At 36.0% G+C, this 13,327-nt stretch overlaps 1 protein-coding gene across 4 annotated transcripts in view; it reads left to right on the top strand.

The window, feature by feature from the left end:
- The window catches only part of KATNA1 (katanin catalytic subunit A1), a 28,661-nt gene that overhangs the window by 12,144 nt on the left and 3,190 nt on the right, over nt 1-13,327 (top strand). For all 4 annotated transcript variants that reach the window (XM_006197733.4, XM_072966018.1, XM_072966019.1 and 1 more), the window contains 4 exons: nt 566-746; nt 8,089-8,210; nt 8,980-9,085; nt 9,965-10,123. In XM_006197733.4, coding sequence (XP_006197795.1) covers nt 566-746; nt 8,089-8,210; nt 8,980-9,085; nt 9,965-10,123 — 568 coding nt within the window. The remainder of the gene's footprint in view (nt 1-565; nt 747-8,088; nt 8,211-8,979; nt 9,086-9,964; nt 10,124-13,327) is intronic.

Below are 13,327 nucleotides of genomic sequence, written 5' to 3'. Positions count from 1 at the left end.
CTAAATCCTGCCACAGAAATGAAGATGAAATGAGGTGATCTGTGTAAAGGTAAAGCACCATGCATGAGTTCTTAGAGGTGGCCAGAGCCAGTGCTTACATCAATTTTTTTTTATAGGAAGATGGTTACATTTTATTAATTAAAACGTGAAAACTATGATATGCTCAATAAATTGGTACCAAAGTGTGCATGTGTCAGTAGATAAATGTGAGTTCTACACCTGTGCTTTGGTTCTGGCTCTTTTGATAAAATTCTTCTCTGATTATCGCTCTCTTTTCAGTTTTTAAGAATCAGACTAATTTATCCTTGATATGCAACAGATATTTCCTTTCAAAAGAGATGATGATCATTTATCTTTCATTGTTTCTACCATGTCACTATATTGTGTCCAACTTAAATGTAAAATCCTAGATTTCAGTGCCCTCAAGTTTATTCACTGTCTTGTATTTAGTTATTGCCTTTGCTTCTTTAATTCATTGACTCTAACTTACATCCTGTATGTGTTCATCTATATTTGGACCACTCCAAGAGTTGATCATGATTTTCATGATCTTGTGTTTGATTAGACCCTCACCAGGACCTAGAAAACGCCAGTCTCCTCAGTACAGTGACCCTAAACCACAAAGTAACCGTCCAAGTACAACTGTCAGAGTTCACCGTCCATCCGCACACGGTCTTCACAATGACAAAGGGAAAGCTGTCCGTTGTCGGGAAAAGAAAGAACAGAATAAAGGAAGAGAGGATAAGGTAAATGTTACTGATTTTTGTAAATGAAAAAGTTATTTATTAACCTTAAAAATGAAGACTGTACAAATTTTAATAATTTTTAATCATTAAATCTGCTATTATAATAAAACCGTAGTCATACTCGACCTGGGCTAGAATTTTTCCCACTCACTGTTCAACAAATTTTTTTTTATAACTTTCTATCTTGATATAATGTCAGACTTGCAAACAAGTTGTAAGAATGGTATAAAGAACTCTCATATATTCTTTACCCAGTTTTACCAATTATTAGTATTTTATCCTTATGCTTTATCATTTGCTCTCTGTATGTACTTTTTCCTAAAGCATAGAGAGTAGGTTGTAGATGTCATGCCCCTTGACCCTTAAATTTTAGAATTGATTTCCTAAGTACCAGGACGTTCTTTCACATAAGCACAATGCGGTGATCAAAAGTCATAAATTTTACATTGACACAGTACTGTTATCTAATCCACAGACTTCATAAAGGTTTACCAGATATCCCAATAATGTCATTTATAGTTTCCCCCCACCCTAATCATGCCGGGATCCAATACAGAAGCATACATTGCATTTGGTTGTGATGTTTCTTTCAGTGTAAACATTTCCTTGGCCTTTATCTTTTCTGGCTTGGTGTTTGAGTTATTTTGTAGAATGTTCCTCGATTTGGGTTTGCCTGGGTTCTTCCTCATGATTAGATTAAGGTTGTGACTTTTGAGCAGGAATACCGCTAAAGTGAAGTTTTGTTCTTCTCAGTGTATCATATAAGGAAGCACAGGAGGTTTATTTTTCTATTACTTGTGATTTATTTGTTCTATTACTTGTGATAAATTGGATCTCTTGATAAGGTGGTGTCTGCTGAGTCTCTCCACTATAAAGTTACTCTTATCCTTTTATATTAATTTGTGGGGAGATACTTTAAGATTATATAAATATCCTATTTCTCATCCAAATTTCGCATGCTTGTTTTAGCATCCAGTGATTGTTGCCTGAACCAGTTATTCCTTTGACAATCAAAAAACCATTTTCTGATGCCATTATTGCTTCAACATGAATTGACATTGAACTGTAAGAAAAGCTCTATGTCTTCCCCTTTATTGAACTTTATCAGTATGGACTCATGGATTCTTATTTTAGTCCATGAATTATAATGTTACTATCTTTCTGATGCTTAAATTGTTCAAGACCTGAGGAGTGGGAGACCTTTGAAGCTGAGTCTTAAGTCTTTTTGACATGTACTCACCATTCCCTGAGCATTTCCTCATTTTCTGGCACAATAGGATGTTCCAGGCTTTTCTTGTATTTCTCCCATTTCTCCAGGGAACCCTGCCTCCTATTAGTGAGGAATGGGATTTGTAACCGAGATTTCAGTGCCAATTAGTATTATTTGAGGGCTTACATACTCTCTTGTTATAGGAAGCATATAGGAATTTAAGAACTTAGTTTCTGTCCCCTCCACTTCTGCCTTTCCCAGTCCCTTGCCCCCGGCACATAGCTAGTCTATGAAATGGTAAAGTACAGGCTAACTTTTGTTTTGTTGTACCAAAAGGACCCCTCCGTACCACTTGGGCAAAGTAGAAACTGGGTTATAACAAATGTAAAGCTCCAGTGCTGCCCATCCATTCCTTTTCAAAACATCACATCAGCCCCTACTTCAAGTTCTTTTCCCTAAATTTGCAGTCTAGCTTTGTAATTCTGCTTAAGAACCTCATCCAGTAACCAGCCAGGCCACACCTTTAAACACAACCTTCCTTGTTGATGAAGATACAGATGTGCATTTAGCTCTTGATTTTGTGTCATCACCTTAATTTCTCCTCTTCCTTGTACATCCGGACAGTCAGTTCCTTTGGGCCCCTCTCCCCATAGTTCTGTAGTCCTATATTTCTGTACTTTCAGCAACAGCAGTTCTGTTTTAGTTCCTGAAACAAGGAAGAATATGGTAAAGGTGGCTGATGCATCTGACTTCATGCAGTATTATCAGTAACAAGGTTGCTCTGGCCTGTCATCTAGGGTTTGGATTGTAGGCCTTATAACCATCTGTGGTTTGTAAAGCTCAATATCCTATACCTTTTAAATTTTGTATCTATAGTTTTATACCCTGAGAAATGATGTGTAGACTCTGAGGTACTATAATCAGCAAATCAGTTGTCCAAGATAAACTGAATTAATATGATTTGCTTGTTAAAGCAGGCAAATATAAAGCTTTTCACAAATATAGCATGATGGTTAAGAGTATGGGCTTTGGAATTAGGTAGACCTATATTTAACCAGCAGCCCTGCTGTTTCTGGCTGTATTACCATAAACTATTTGGTCTTTCTAAATTTTGTTTCCTCGTGTATAGTTATTTTTAACACCTGTCTCATAGGGGTTTTGTCAGATAAATGAGATAACATTTTTTGGTACCTAGTACATAATCAGTAACTATTAGTTATTCTTTCCCAGACATTCCAGGTAACTGAGATTTTTACTGTATTTGCTGTTAGCTTAAACAGTTTTACCATTGCATTAAAAAAATTTTTTAATGAAATATTTTAGAAGTTGATGACTACACTCAAAATACCCTTTAATTTATCTAAATCCAAAAGTAGAAACATTAAAAGTAGGATAAAAACAAATTGCCCAAAAGGAGGCTCACTTAAAAAAAAATAAGTTCTTATTTATCAGTGAAAATATTTTAGCCTTCAGTTTAAAACATACAGTGTTTCCACCAACCTTTGGTTCTGCATTGTTTCAAGAACAGGGTAAGGGGAGAGAGTATAGTAAATAAACATAAAATTAGCTACAATAAGAGGAGGTCTTATCTGTGTCTTTGCTAAGTACAGACATTGCTTACTTGCTAAAATCCTCAAGAGTTGACTACCAAAGAACAGATATATAGAATAGGTTCATTTCTAACTAAATCAGCCACTGTGTCTTTGTTGAAAATATATGCCCAGTGTTGAGAAACTTATATTTGGGGAGACCAGACTAATATATTTCAAACAATTATAGAATAATTAGATGCTAAACAGTGATGGCAGCTAGTGACTAAACATAGCAGAATTCTTGGAAGGGGAATGTGGTACTCAGAAAGCTTTATGGAAGAGATAAAACCATTAAGTCATAAAGGATGAGTAGATTTTTTTTCCAACTTAAAGTCTTTTATTACATTCTCACTTCAGAAAATTAGAAAATAAACAAATAAAAGAAAATTCAGACTCACATTCTTATCCACTCAGTGTTCTGTTAATGTCATGAATATGCTTCTAATTCTTTTCTATATGCATGATTTTTTTTAGCCATGACTAGAATTATAAAGTAGCCTGTTCTGTTCAATAAGCAGTGCATTCTGACAGTCTTTCTATATTGAGCTACTGTTCTTCTAAATAGTAGCTGTACAATGACTAGAGAAAAGGAAACGAGCACAGAACAATCCCATTTACTGTTGCGTCAAAAAGAGTAAAATCCTTAGGGATAAATCTATCTTAGGAGGTAAAAGTTCTGTACTCAGAAAATGAGCTAAGGTAAGATATGGTAAGATAAAACACACTTACGAAAGAAATTCAAGACAACACAGATGGAAAGATATATGTGCTCATGGGTTAGAAGAATTAATATTGTTAAAATGACCATACTATCCAAGACAATCTACAAACTCAGTGCAATTCCTATTAAAATACCAATGACATTTTTCACAAAACTAGAGTAAACAATTTTAAAATTTATATGGAAACATAAAAGACCCCGAATAGCCAAAAAACCTTGAGAAAAAGGAACAAAGCTAGAGGTATCATGCATCCTAATTTCAAACTATACTACAAAGCTACAGTCATCAAAACAGTGTGGTACTGGCACAAAAACAGACACATAGATCAATGGAATGGAATAGAGAGCCTAGAAATCAACGCTTACTTATATGGTCAATTAATTGATGACAAAGGAGGCAAGAACATACAATGGAGAAAAGACAGCCTCTTCAATAAATGGTGCTGGAAAAACTGGACAGTGCCATGCAAAAGAATCAAACTAGACTACTTGCTAACACCAAATATGGAAATAAAGTCAAAATGGATTAAAGACTTAAAAAGTAAGACCTGAAACTCCTAGAAGAAAACATAGGTAGTACTTTCTTTGGCACTGGTCTTAGCAGTATTTTTTGGTTGTGTTTCTTTAGGCAGGGGAGACAAAAATAAATAGGACTACATCAAACTGAAAAGCTTTTGCACAGCAAAGAAAACTATCAACAAAATGAAAAGGCCACCTACTAAATGAGGGATATATTTGCAGATGATATGTCTGTATTAGCTTTTTCAGTGGTTACTCTAGATTTTATATATATGGAATTTGTAGTGGTACTGGTATTGTCATATTGCCAGTTTGAGTGAAGTACAGGAATCTCTCTATATCTCTTTATCCTTCCCCATTTGTAATTGTTTCAAGTATTTTCTCTACATTCATTTAGAGCACCATCTGTGTTACAATTTTTGCTTCAACTGTCAAACATAACTTAGAAAACTCAAGAGGAAAAAGCCTTTTGTATTTACCCATATTTTGCTTACTGTGTTCATTCCTCCTCCCTGATGTTTCAAGATTCCTTCTTAACTATTGTGTCTTTTCTGTTAAGAGAACTTCTTTTAATCTTTCTTTTGGGTTGTTCTTTTCCTGGTGACAAAATTCACTTTTCCTTCATCTACATATGTTTTTATTTCTCTTTCATTCCCAAAGCATATTTTTGCTGGGTAGAGGATTCTGGGTTGGCAATTCTTTTCTTACAGCTCTTTAAAAATTTTCTACCCCTTCCTTCTGGGCTTCTTGGTTTTCAGGAGAAATCTGTTTTATATAAATCGTTTTCCCCTTTAGGCAGATATTGTTTCTCTAGATACATCCTTTTTTTTTTTGTCTTTAGTTTTCAGAAATTTAATTATAATGTGTATTGAAATGGGTTAATTTGTTGTTTTCTAATCCTTTCTGAGATTTTCTATTTTTTAGTTTGTTTCAAACATGTTGATAAGTGCTTGTTGAAACATTCTAATCACAGTGGCTTTTAAATCTGTCAGAAAATCCTAGTACCTGTCATCTGAGTTTTCTCATCTGTTGATTGCTTTTTTAAGTTTCAATTTGAGATTGTGGTTCTTGGTATGACAAGTGACTTTTTTGTTGAAACCTGGACATTTTCGTATTGTGTTATGGTACTCTAGATCTAAATTTAAACCTACTCTTTTAGCTGACACTGCTCGGGCAGGGAAGGTTAGGGGGAAGAGGAGCCATCCTTGCGAGGTAAAGGTAGAAACCCAGGCTTCCTCTTCCCCAGCCTCTGTTGACACCCGAATAGTGGGAGATGTCTTCTTACTGCCACTGAGCTGTGGTAAAGGCTCTCCGTGTAAACTCTAGTGAGACTGTGGCAAGTGGTCGGGGCCTTATACTGTCTCTCTACTAGTCTTCCTCTGACATAATAGCCTCTGTGCCTCGTGACTGCTAGGTGGGGCGGAAGGTTCCCTCTGTGGTCTCCACTGACTGAGTGGGGATCTTGTTACTGGTTGGCAGGGATGAAAATTCCAGCTCCCTACTTGGCCACTGATACCACCCTGATGGGGGTTTTGGATGCCTCATAACAGCCTCCCAAGTGTGGAAATCTAGACTCCCCACTTGGCCTTTGCTGGCCTGATTAGGGCTGGGCCACAGCCTTTTCTGTGGTGCTTTACTGGAGTAGAATGTTGTTGTCTAGAAGTGTTTTTTTTTTTTTGCCAGCCTGTCCCTTTCTTCGTCTTATGGCTAGAGAAAGCAAGCTTTCGTCGGAGCTTTCTTTGTTTGCCCATGTTGTGGTTTCTGGGTTGTTGGCTTCTTCAGCCTCAAGCCTAGATATATGAAAGAAAAAGAAAACCCAGAGAAGTCACCACCAACTTCCGTCCAACTTCCCTTGCTGCTGCTAGCACAGAATAGGTTCTTGATAAATATCTCCGAATGATTAACTTCATAAATAAGAGATAACCCCCTCTTTTAAATGTTACGCAATACCTTCCTTGAATTTTTGTGTCACTATTGGATATTGAATATGTAAATTGTGAGACGAGTGCTTATTTGGTCATCCGGTGTGAGACTAAATATCATAAATATTGGCTACGTCTAGACTGACTTAACTACAACTTTAGACCACACCAGTGACAAAGAAATCGTCATGTTATGGGCAAAAAAAATGTTAATGAAGATTGTTTACCAGTCCTAGTACCTAAGACTAAATAAATGATCATTTACACTGACGCAAAGTTTCTTATATTTTCTTGACTCATTAAATTCATGAGTGTCTCAGTAATTTTTTTACAGCAGCTCTAGGACAAAAAGAACACCTATCCATTTATGAAGTTAGGTTCAAATAACTGTTTATGTCCTAACAACACGTGTTGGACACTGCACACTTTCTCAGACTTTGGAGGCAGGCATTCCACTCTCATTCCTCTTCCATACTGATTTTCCCCACTGTATCTTCTCTCACAGCAATTGCCAAAAACCCAGCTTCACAAAAATACGGCATCATTGAAAGAAATTGTGACAATTTAAAAGATTGTGACAATCTTAACGTGGGGGCAGGGGGTAGGAAGGGACAGACTGGGATTTCAAAATGCAGAATCGATAAACAAGATTATACTGTATAGCACAGGGAAATATATACAAGATCCTGTGGTAGCTCACAGCGAAAAAAAATGTGACAGTGAATATATGTATGTTCATGTATAACTGAAAAATTGTGCTCTACACTGGAATTTGACACAACATTGTAAAATGACTATAACTCAATTTAAAAAAGTTAAAAAAAAAAGAAAAGATTGCAACAATCTTAACGTAAATACTGAACTACCTCGAGCTGAAAGTTCACCCAATGTTCAAACAGATGTTACTGTGTTTCCCTCAAAAACTAAAAATATCCTGCAGTGCCCTGTGAGTTTGCCGTCATGCTGTGGGTTACTTTAGTGCACAGCTTAAGAACTGCAGCCCAAATGGCTGTCATCACAGAAACTGGGAGGGAATCCATCTAAGGACTGAGGTGTCTCTTCTGATTTTTGCTAGTAACCACAGTGTATCTCAGAATCAATTTTTTTATTCTTATCAGTTCATATGCATAATATTTTTATTTTCTTTAACACTATTGCCATACTTTTTATGTAAAAATAAAAACTGAGTATGAAACTCTAAGGTTGATGTAGAAGGATAACTTAGAGTCTTTGATTCTTTCCTTATTACTTGTACATTACATTAGCTTTTGAAAAAATGTCACTTGAATTCAATCTTTGTTTTTGATTCACATAAACAAAATGTAACTTTTAAGTCAATCAAAAGCTCTTGTTTTTTCCTTTTTCTCTATTTGTGTAGAACAAGTCACCTGCTGCAGTTACAGAACCAGAGACAAATAAATTTGATAGTACTGGATATGACAAAGACTTAGTAGAGGCTTTGGAAAGAGATATAATTTCTCAGAATCCCAATGTTCGATGGTAAGTTGTATCACAAGAAAGTAATTGGGTGCTGATGATGCTTTTTGGAATAGGAAATGGAGCAAGTGTGGGCATGCACTGAAGACCCATCCTTGAGGATGGTACCCCAGAGTACATGAGATGTGAGCATGACACATAATGAAAAACTTCACTGTGGTTCAGGCTGTACCAGTTTTTGTCTGAGATTTTTAAATTTAGTGAAATAAGTAGTAATAAAATAAATTTTTTATTAAATTTAAAAAATCCTATATACAGAACGGGAACAGGATCACAAAATTTTATCATCTTTTTGGGACATCCTCTAATGGTAAAACGGCAGTGACTCTTATGCATGTTATCTATAAGTTTATCCAATATATGTTGCTTTTATTTCACACACACATATACCCCCAGTTAGATAGATAGAAAGAAAGAAAGAAAGAAAGAAAGAAAGAAAGAAAGAAAGAAAGAAAGAAAGAAAGAAAGAAAGAAAGAAAATAAAATAAAATAAAGATGGCATGATAGTACTTTAGAGTAGGCGTATAACCTGTGTTCTCATTCACCAGGTGAAAAATCAGAACTGCCAGGAATTAAAGATTCAAATTGTGTTCTTTCTACATACTGGTTGGCATAGCAGGCCTCAGCACATTGTGTTAGCTCACCAGTGCTAGGGAGAAACTTAGCATTCTGTCAGCAATGTAAAATCGTGTACTTCCAGTGAATCTCAAGAATGACTACACAGAATTAAATATATAATCTAAGGTTGTTGGTAAAATATCTTCTCTTTCAGGGATGATATTGCTGATTTAGTAGAAGCTAAAAAGTTGCTTAAGGAAGCTGTGGTCTTACCAATGTGGATGCCAGAATTCTTTAAGGGCATTAGGAGACCATGGAAAGTAAGTGTACTGCTGTTACAGCATTGTCAAAGCGAATGGCAGATGCATTGCTGTAGAAAGTCAATGTTTGTCTGTATTGTGGGAAATGAGAAGAGAAAATAGAGTATTAAGTAAAACAAATTTTAAATTAAAAACTATGTTGTGTTACACAGAACTTTGCTTAAACCAAAAACTGTTGTGAGGTTCCCAGAATAAGAAATAGGTACAATGTGATCTTTGGAAAATTGGACACATAGCAGATTTATAGTGAGCTTACATTTGCAAGTATAAACAAGTCACCTAATGCAAAAATATTTCATTTTACATGTCATGGTACGGAACTTGTATCTGTATTTCTTGAAACTGTTCTTAAGAAATTAATAAGACATATCTGCATCTAATGAGTTACTTTTTTAAAGTCATGTGCTGATTTGAAAAGAGACTGTCCAGAAACTCTTGGATTTGGAAAACATGCTAATAGCTAATTCTGTACTTATTTTTAAAGATTCTTGAAATGTTAAGTGATAAACAAGATAAAAACTTGTAGTCATGCTTTGAGTACAACTATGTAAAAAAAAAAAAAACAACTAATTTGAGCAGAAAGACCAGCAGGATATATATCCAGATACTAATGGTACCTGTGTTAGGTATGATATACAGTATCAATATTATATTGATTATGTTTTTCTTATTTCTTAGTTCCAAATTTTTAATTATGTTGTTACTTTACTTTGGTAATGGAAAAAGTAAATGTGTGAAAAAGTATTCTGTTTATCTTTGTCTCTTGTTTGTCTTAATATTTTTAAAAGTTGGTTGAAAATTGATCCTTACTAATGGAATTGTTGTGAATTAGAACAATGGCAGGTGAATCCTTTGTTGATGCTGTTCTGTTCCCAACAGGGAGTGTTGATGGTTGGCCCACCTGGCACAGGGAAGACCCTCCTTGCTAAAGCAGTAGCTACAGAATGCAAGACAACGTTCTTCAATGTCTCTTCATCAACTCTGACTTCCAAGTACAGAGGAGAGTCTGAGAAGCTTGTTCGTCTTCTGTTTGAAATGGTGAATGTTTGAGACAACTCTAATGATTCTTTACCTCTGAAAGGGGAGAAAGTGAGTTGTAACTATCTGCAGCACACATGTAGAATCACTGGCAGGGCGACTTGTGCCCCGAGTGTGACTCCTGTGCCCTTGCAGCCGGAAGTTTTTTACTAACATGAATGACTCGCGTTTCTCTTTGTCTCCGCTCCTCTGGAGGACGGGCTTTTCTCTGTTAGCTCATGGATGTGCTCACATTACAGGATCTGCATTACTGATCGGCTCTAGCAATGTGAAATTAAATGCTTTTTCAATCAGCAGACTTAGTTATAATATAGTAAATGCTGTGTTATAACAATCATGAGAAAAAGATGACAATCTTAAGTAGATACGGAGCTTAGATTACCTCCAATATATTAACTATACCAAATACCCCGACTTTAATGACCCAATTTTTGGATTAAGTACGTTGAGTTGTTTTTCCTTCTTGCCCCACCACACATCTGAGTATCAGTAGAAGAAATGTAATTCAGCAAGTTCTGGTTGAGTGTTTGGATGGAATTCAACAGCTTTTCGCTTCACAGATTATTTCCATCTTACGTAGGATTGTATATTTGGGAAAAATGGCCATTTTCTTCTTTGAGGGAAAGGCTCTTACAGAGTGCTAATTTAAGTATCTTTTTATAGTGTGGTTTATAAAGGCTTATCAAACAGCTTATGTTTTACTGGCTTCCCTAGTATTGCCTGGGAAAACCTTAACCATCTTTTTAAAAAAATCCTTGCTTACTCAAGAGTATGCTCTTTGAGTTGCTCACTTCAGCAGTGGCTCAGTCACAACCCAGTGCCTGCAGTTTGGAGCTTCTGCCTTTCTGAAATTTGGTTATGGCCCATTTGAAACCATCTTGATTTTTTCTGTATGTTATGTGGCCTCTCTCAAGGAGTAAAATTGTACTGCCTCTCTTATCTTGGTTTTGACTTCTCTGTAGATGACTGCCTCTCTCTTGAATGCCCCCCACCAAGAATCCCTCCAAGTGAGCATGCTTCAAGGCCTATATTTTGAATGAAGCCAATTAAATATTACTAAAATCTGTCCAGAGTTTTTCATATGACTTGGTAACAAAGCATACAAAAACTTAATTGTATAATTTTTGCTGTATTGTCAAGAACTTTTATTTTCAAGTGTCAGAAATCTAATCAAATGTATTCAAACAGAAAGAATAATATATTGGGTCACATAACTGGGAATGATCAGAAGGTGCATTTTAGAGTTTCAGGCGTAGCAGGACCCAGCAATTCAAGTATCCTCAGGAATTGTTTCTCCCTGAGCTTTGGACTCTTTTTACCTGTGGGTTGGCCTTGACATTGGCAGGTCCATATGGTGACCAAGATAGCCATCAGAAGCCTAGGCCTAATTTTTGTTTTCCTTATGGTAATCCCTGAGAAATTAGTCTTCAATTCTCGGTTGTTCCAAGAGATTTAACATTTGGCCTCTTTTGAATCACATGCTGGACCTTTCATTTTGGCTAGAGATTTGGAGTGATCTGATTGGCCAGGCCTGAATCATACCCTTGGGACTCCAACAAAGTTGGCTCTCTTGAAGTAGTGGAATAAGAATGAGAAAGAGATGATTTACAAATGAAAAAGAGAGTTTCTCTTACCAGAAGAAGGGGTGCCCTGCAGGCAAAAACAATTAGTGTCCCCTTCCCGGGTCATCCAGAGCCAACTTACATGTGCCACACAGCTTCAGCTTTAAGTCAGACCATTCCACACACCCTCAGTACTGGGAAAGAATCAGTCTAGTCGTTTCTGCTTGGTGTGGCAACAGATTGAAAGTTAATTTTTGTCAATGTAGGTTCTCTTGGTAGCTGGTTGCTAGCTAGAATTTCACTTACAAATTTTCTTTCATGTTTGCTTTTTTCTTTCTTTCCCTCCATCCAGTTTTTTTTCTTCCCCTCTGTTTCTTGAAAAGAAAGTACAAAAATGTTTGTACATCATACCTAAAATCCAAATAAAGATGTCTTACTCAAAATGGTATTATCTTTTTGGAGGGGATAGATGACTTAGAATTCAAATTTTTAACTAGAAAAGAAAATGAGATTTAAATGTTAGGATTTTCTAAGTGAGCAGACTAAAACTAAATCCATATTTTGGAGGCACAGTGCTTTCAACACAGTTAATTGCCTCTTAGAGGATACTAAATTGTAACCTCATGGCTCAAAGAATTGAGAGGCCCAGTACACTTGGCATGTTCAAGTCTAATGTTCCCTTGCTGTTGTGGACTTCTATTTTTAGGAAAACCTTTAAAATGCTGTTTGTTCACTTAAGCTGTTTTGAGAAATCTTTGTCATCATTTAGGTTCAAGATTTCTTGCGCCATGATTCTATAAGTTTGGATGTTTTGTTTAAAAATTATTAACAGTAAGCTTTAGTTACTGTAATAAAATGCTTCTTTTAGAAAAGGGTGATACTGTTGAGTCTTGACACAACTATTTACTAGATTAATACTTGACTAGATCTATTACATAATAGATAATTTTCCCCATCCTTTGGTTTAAGAAAGAAAAGCATTTAATATACAAAAATAAACTTAGGGGATATTATTCAGCCATAAAAAAAATGAAGTATTCCATCTGCTACAATATTGACCATTGAACGTTGCATGCTGAGTGAAAGAAGGTAGACACAGAAGGCCCCATATTGTACGACTCCATTTATTTAAAATGTCCGGGTTAGGCAAATCCAAGAGACAGAAAATAGATTATTGATTGCCAAGGGCTAGCAGGAAAGAGGTGCAGGTTATCTTTAGGGGACAATGTAAATGTTCTGGAATTTGATAGTGATGATGGTTGCACAACATTGTGAACATACTAAATACTGAACTATACACTTTAAAATAGTTTAAATGATGAATTCTATGTTATATGAATTTTATCTAAAAAAACCCCCAAACCTTAGGCCATATAAATTGACTGTTAAGGATATCCTTAAGGATTGTCCTCTGAAGGATAAAACTCAGTTGACCCTTCAACAACATGGAGGTTAATCCACATATAACGTATAGTCAGCCCTCTGTATCCACGGTTCCTCTGCATCTGCAGACTCTGCCAGCCGCGGACCGTGTAGAACTGTAGTGTTTACTGTTGAAAAACATCCACATATAAGTGAACCTATGCAGTTCAAACCTGCATTGTTCAGGGGTCAGCTGCGCTTGTGTCAGCCAAATGAAAAA

This window comes from Vicugna pacos, chromosome 8 (genome assembly GCF_048564905.1).
Source record: "Vicugna pacos chromosome 8, VicPac4, whole genome shotgun sequence".
Classification (NCBI taxonomy): domain Eukaryota; kingdom Metazoa; phylum Chordata; class Mammalia; order Artiodactyla; family Camelidae; genus Vicugna; species Vicugna pacos.
This window is presented reverse-complemented; position numbering and strand designations above follow the sequence as displayed.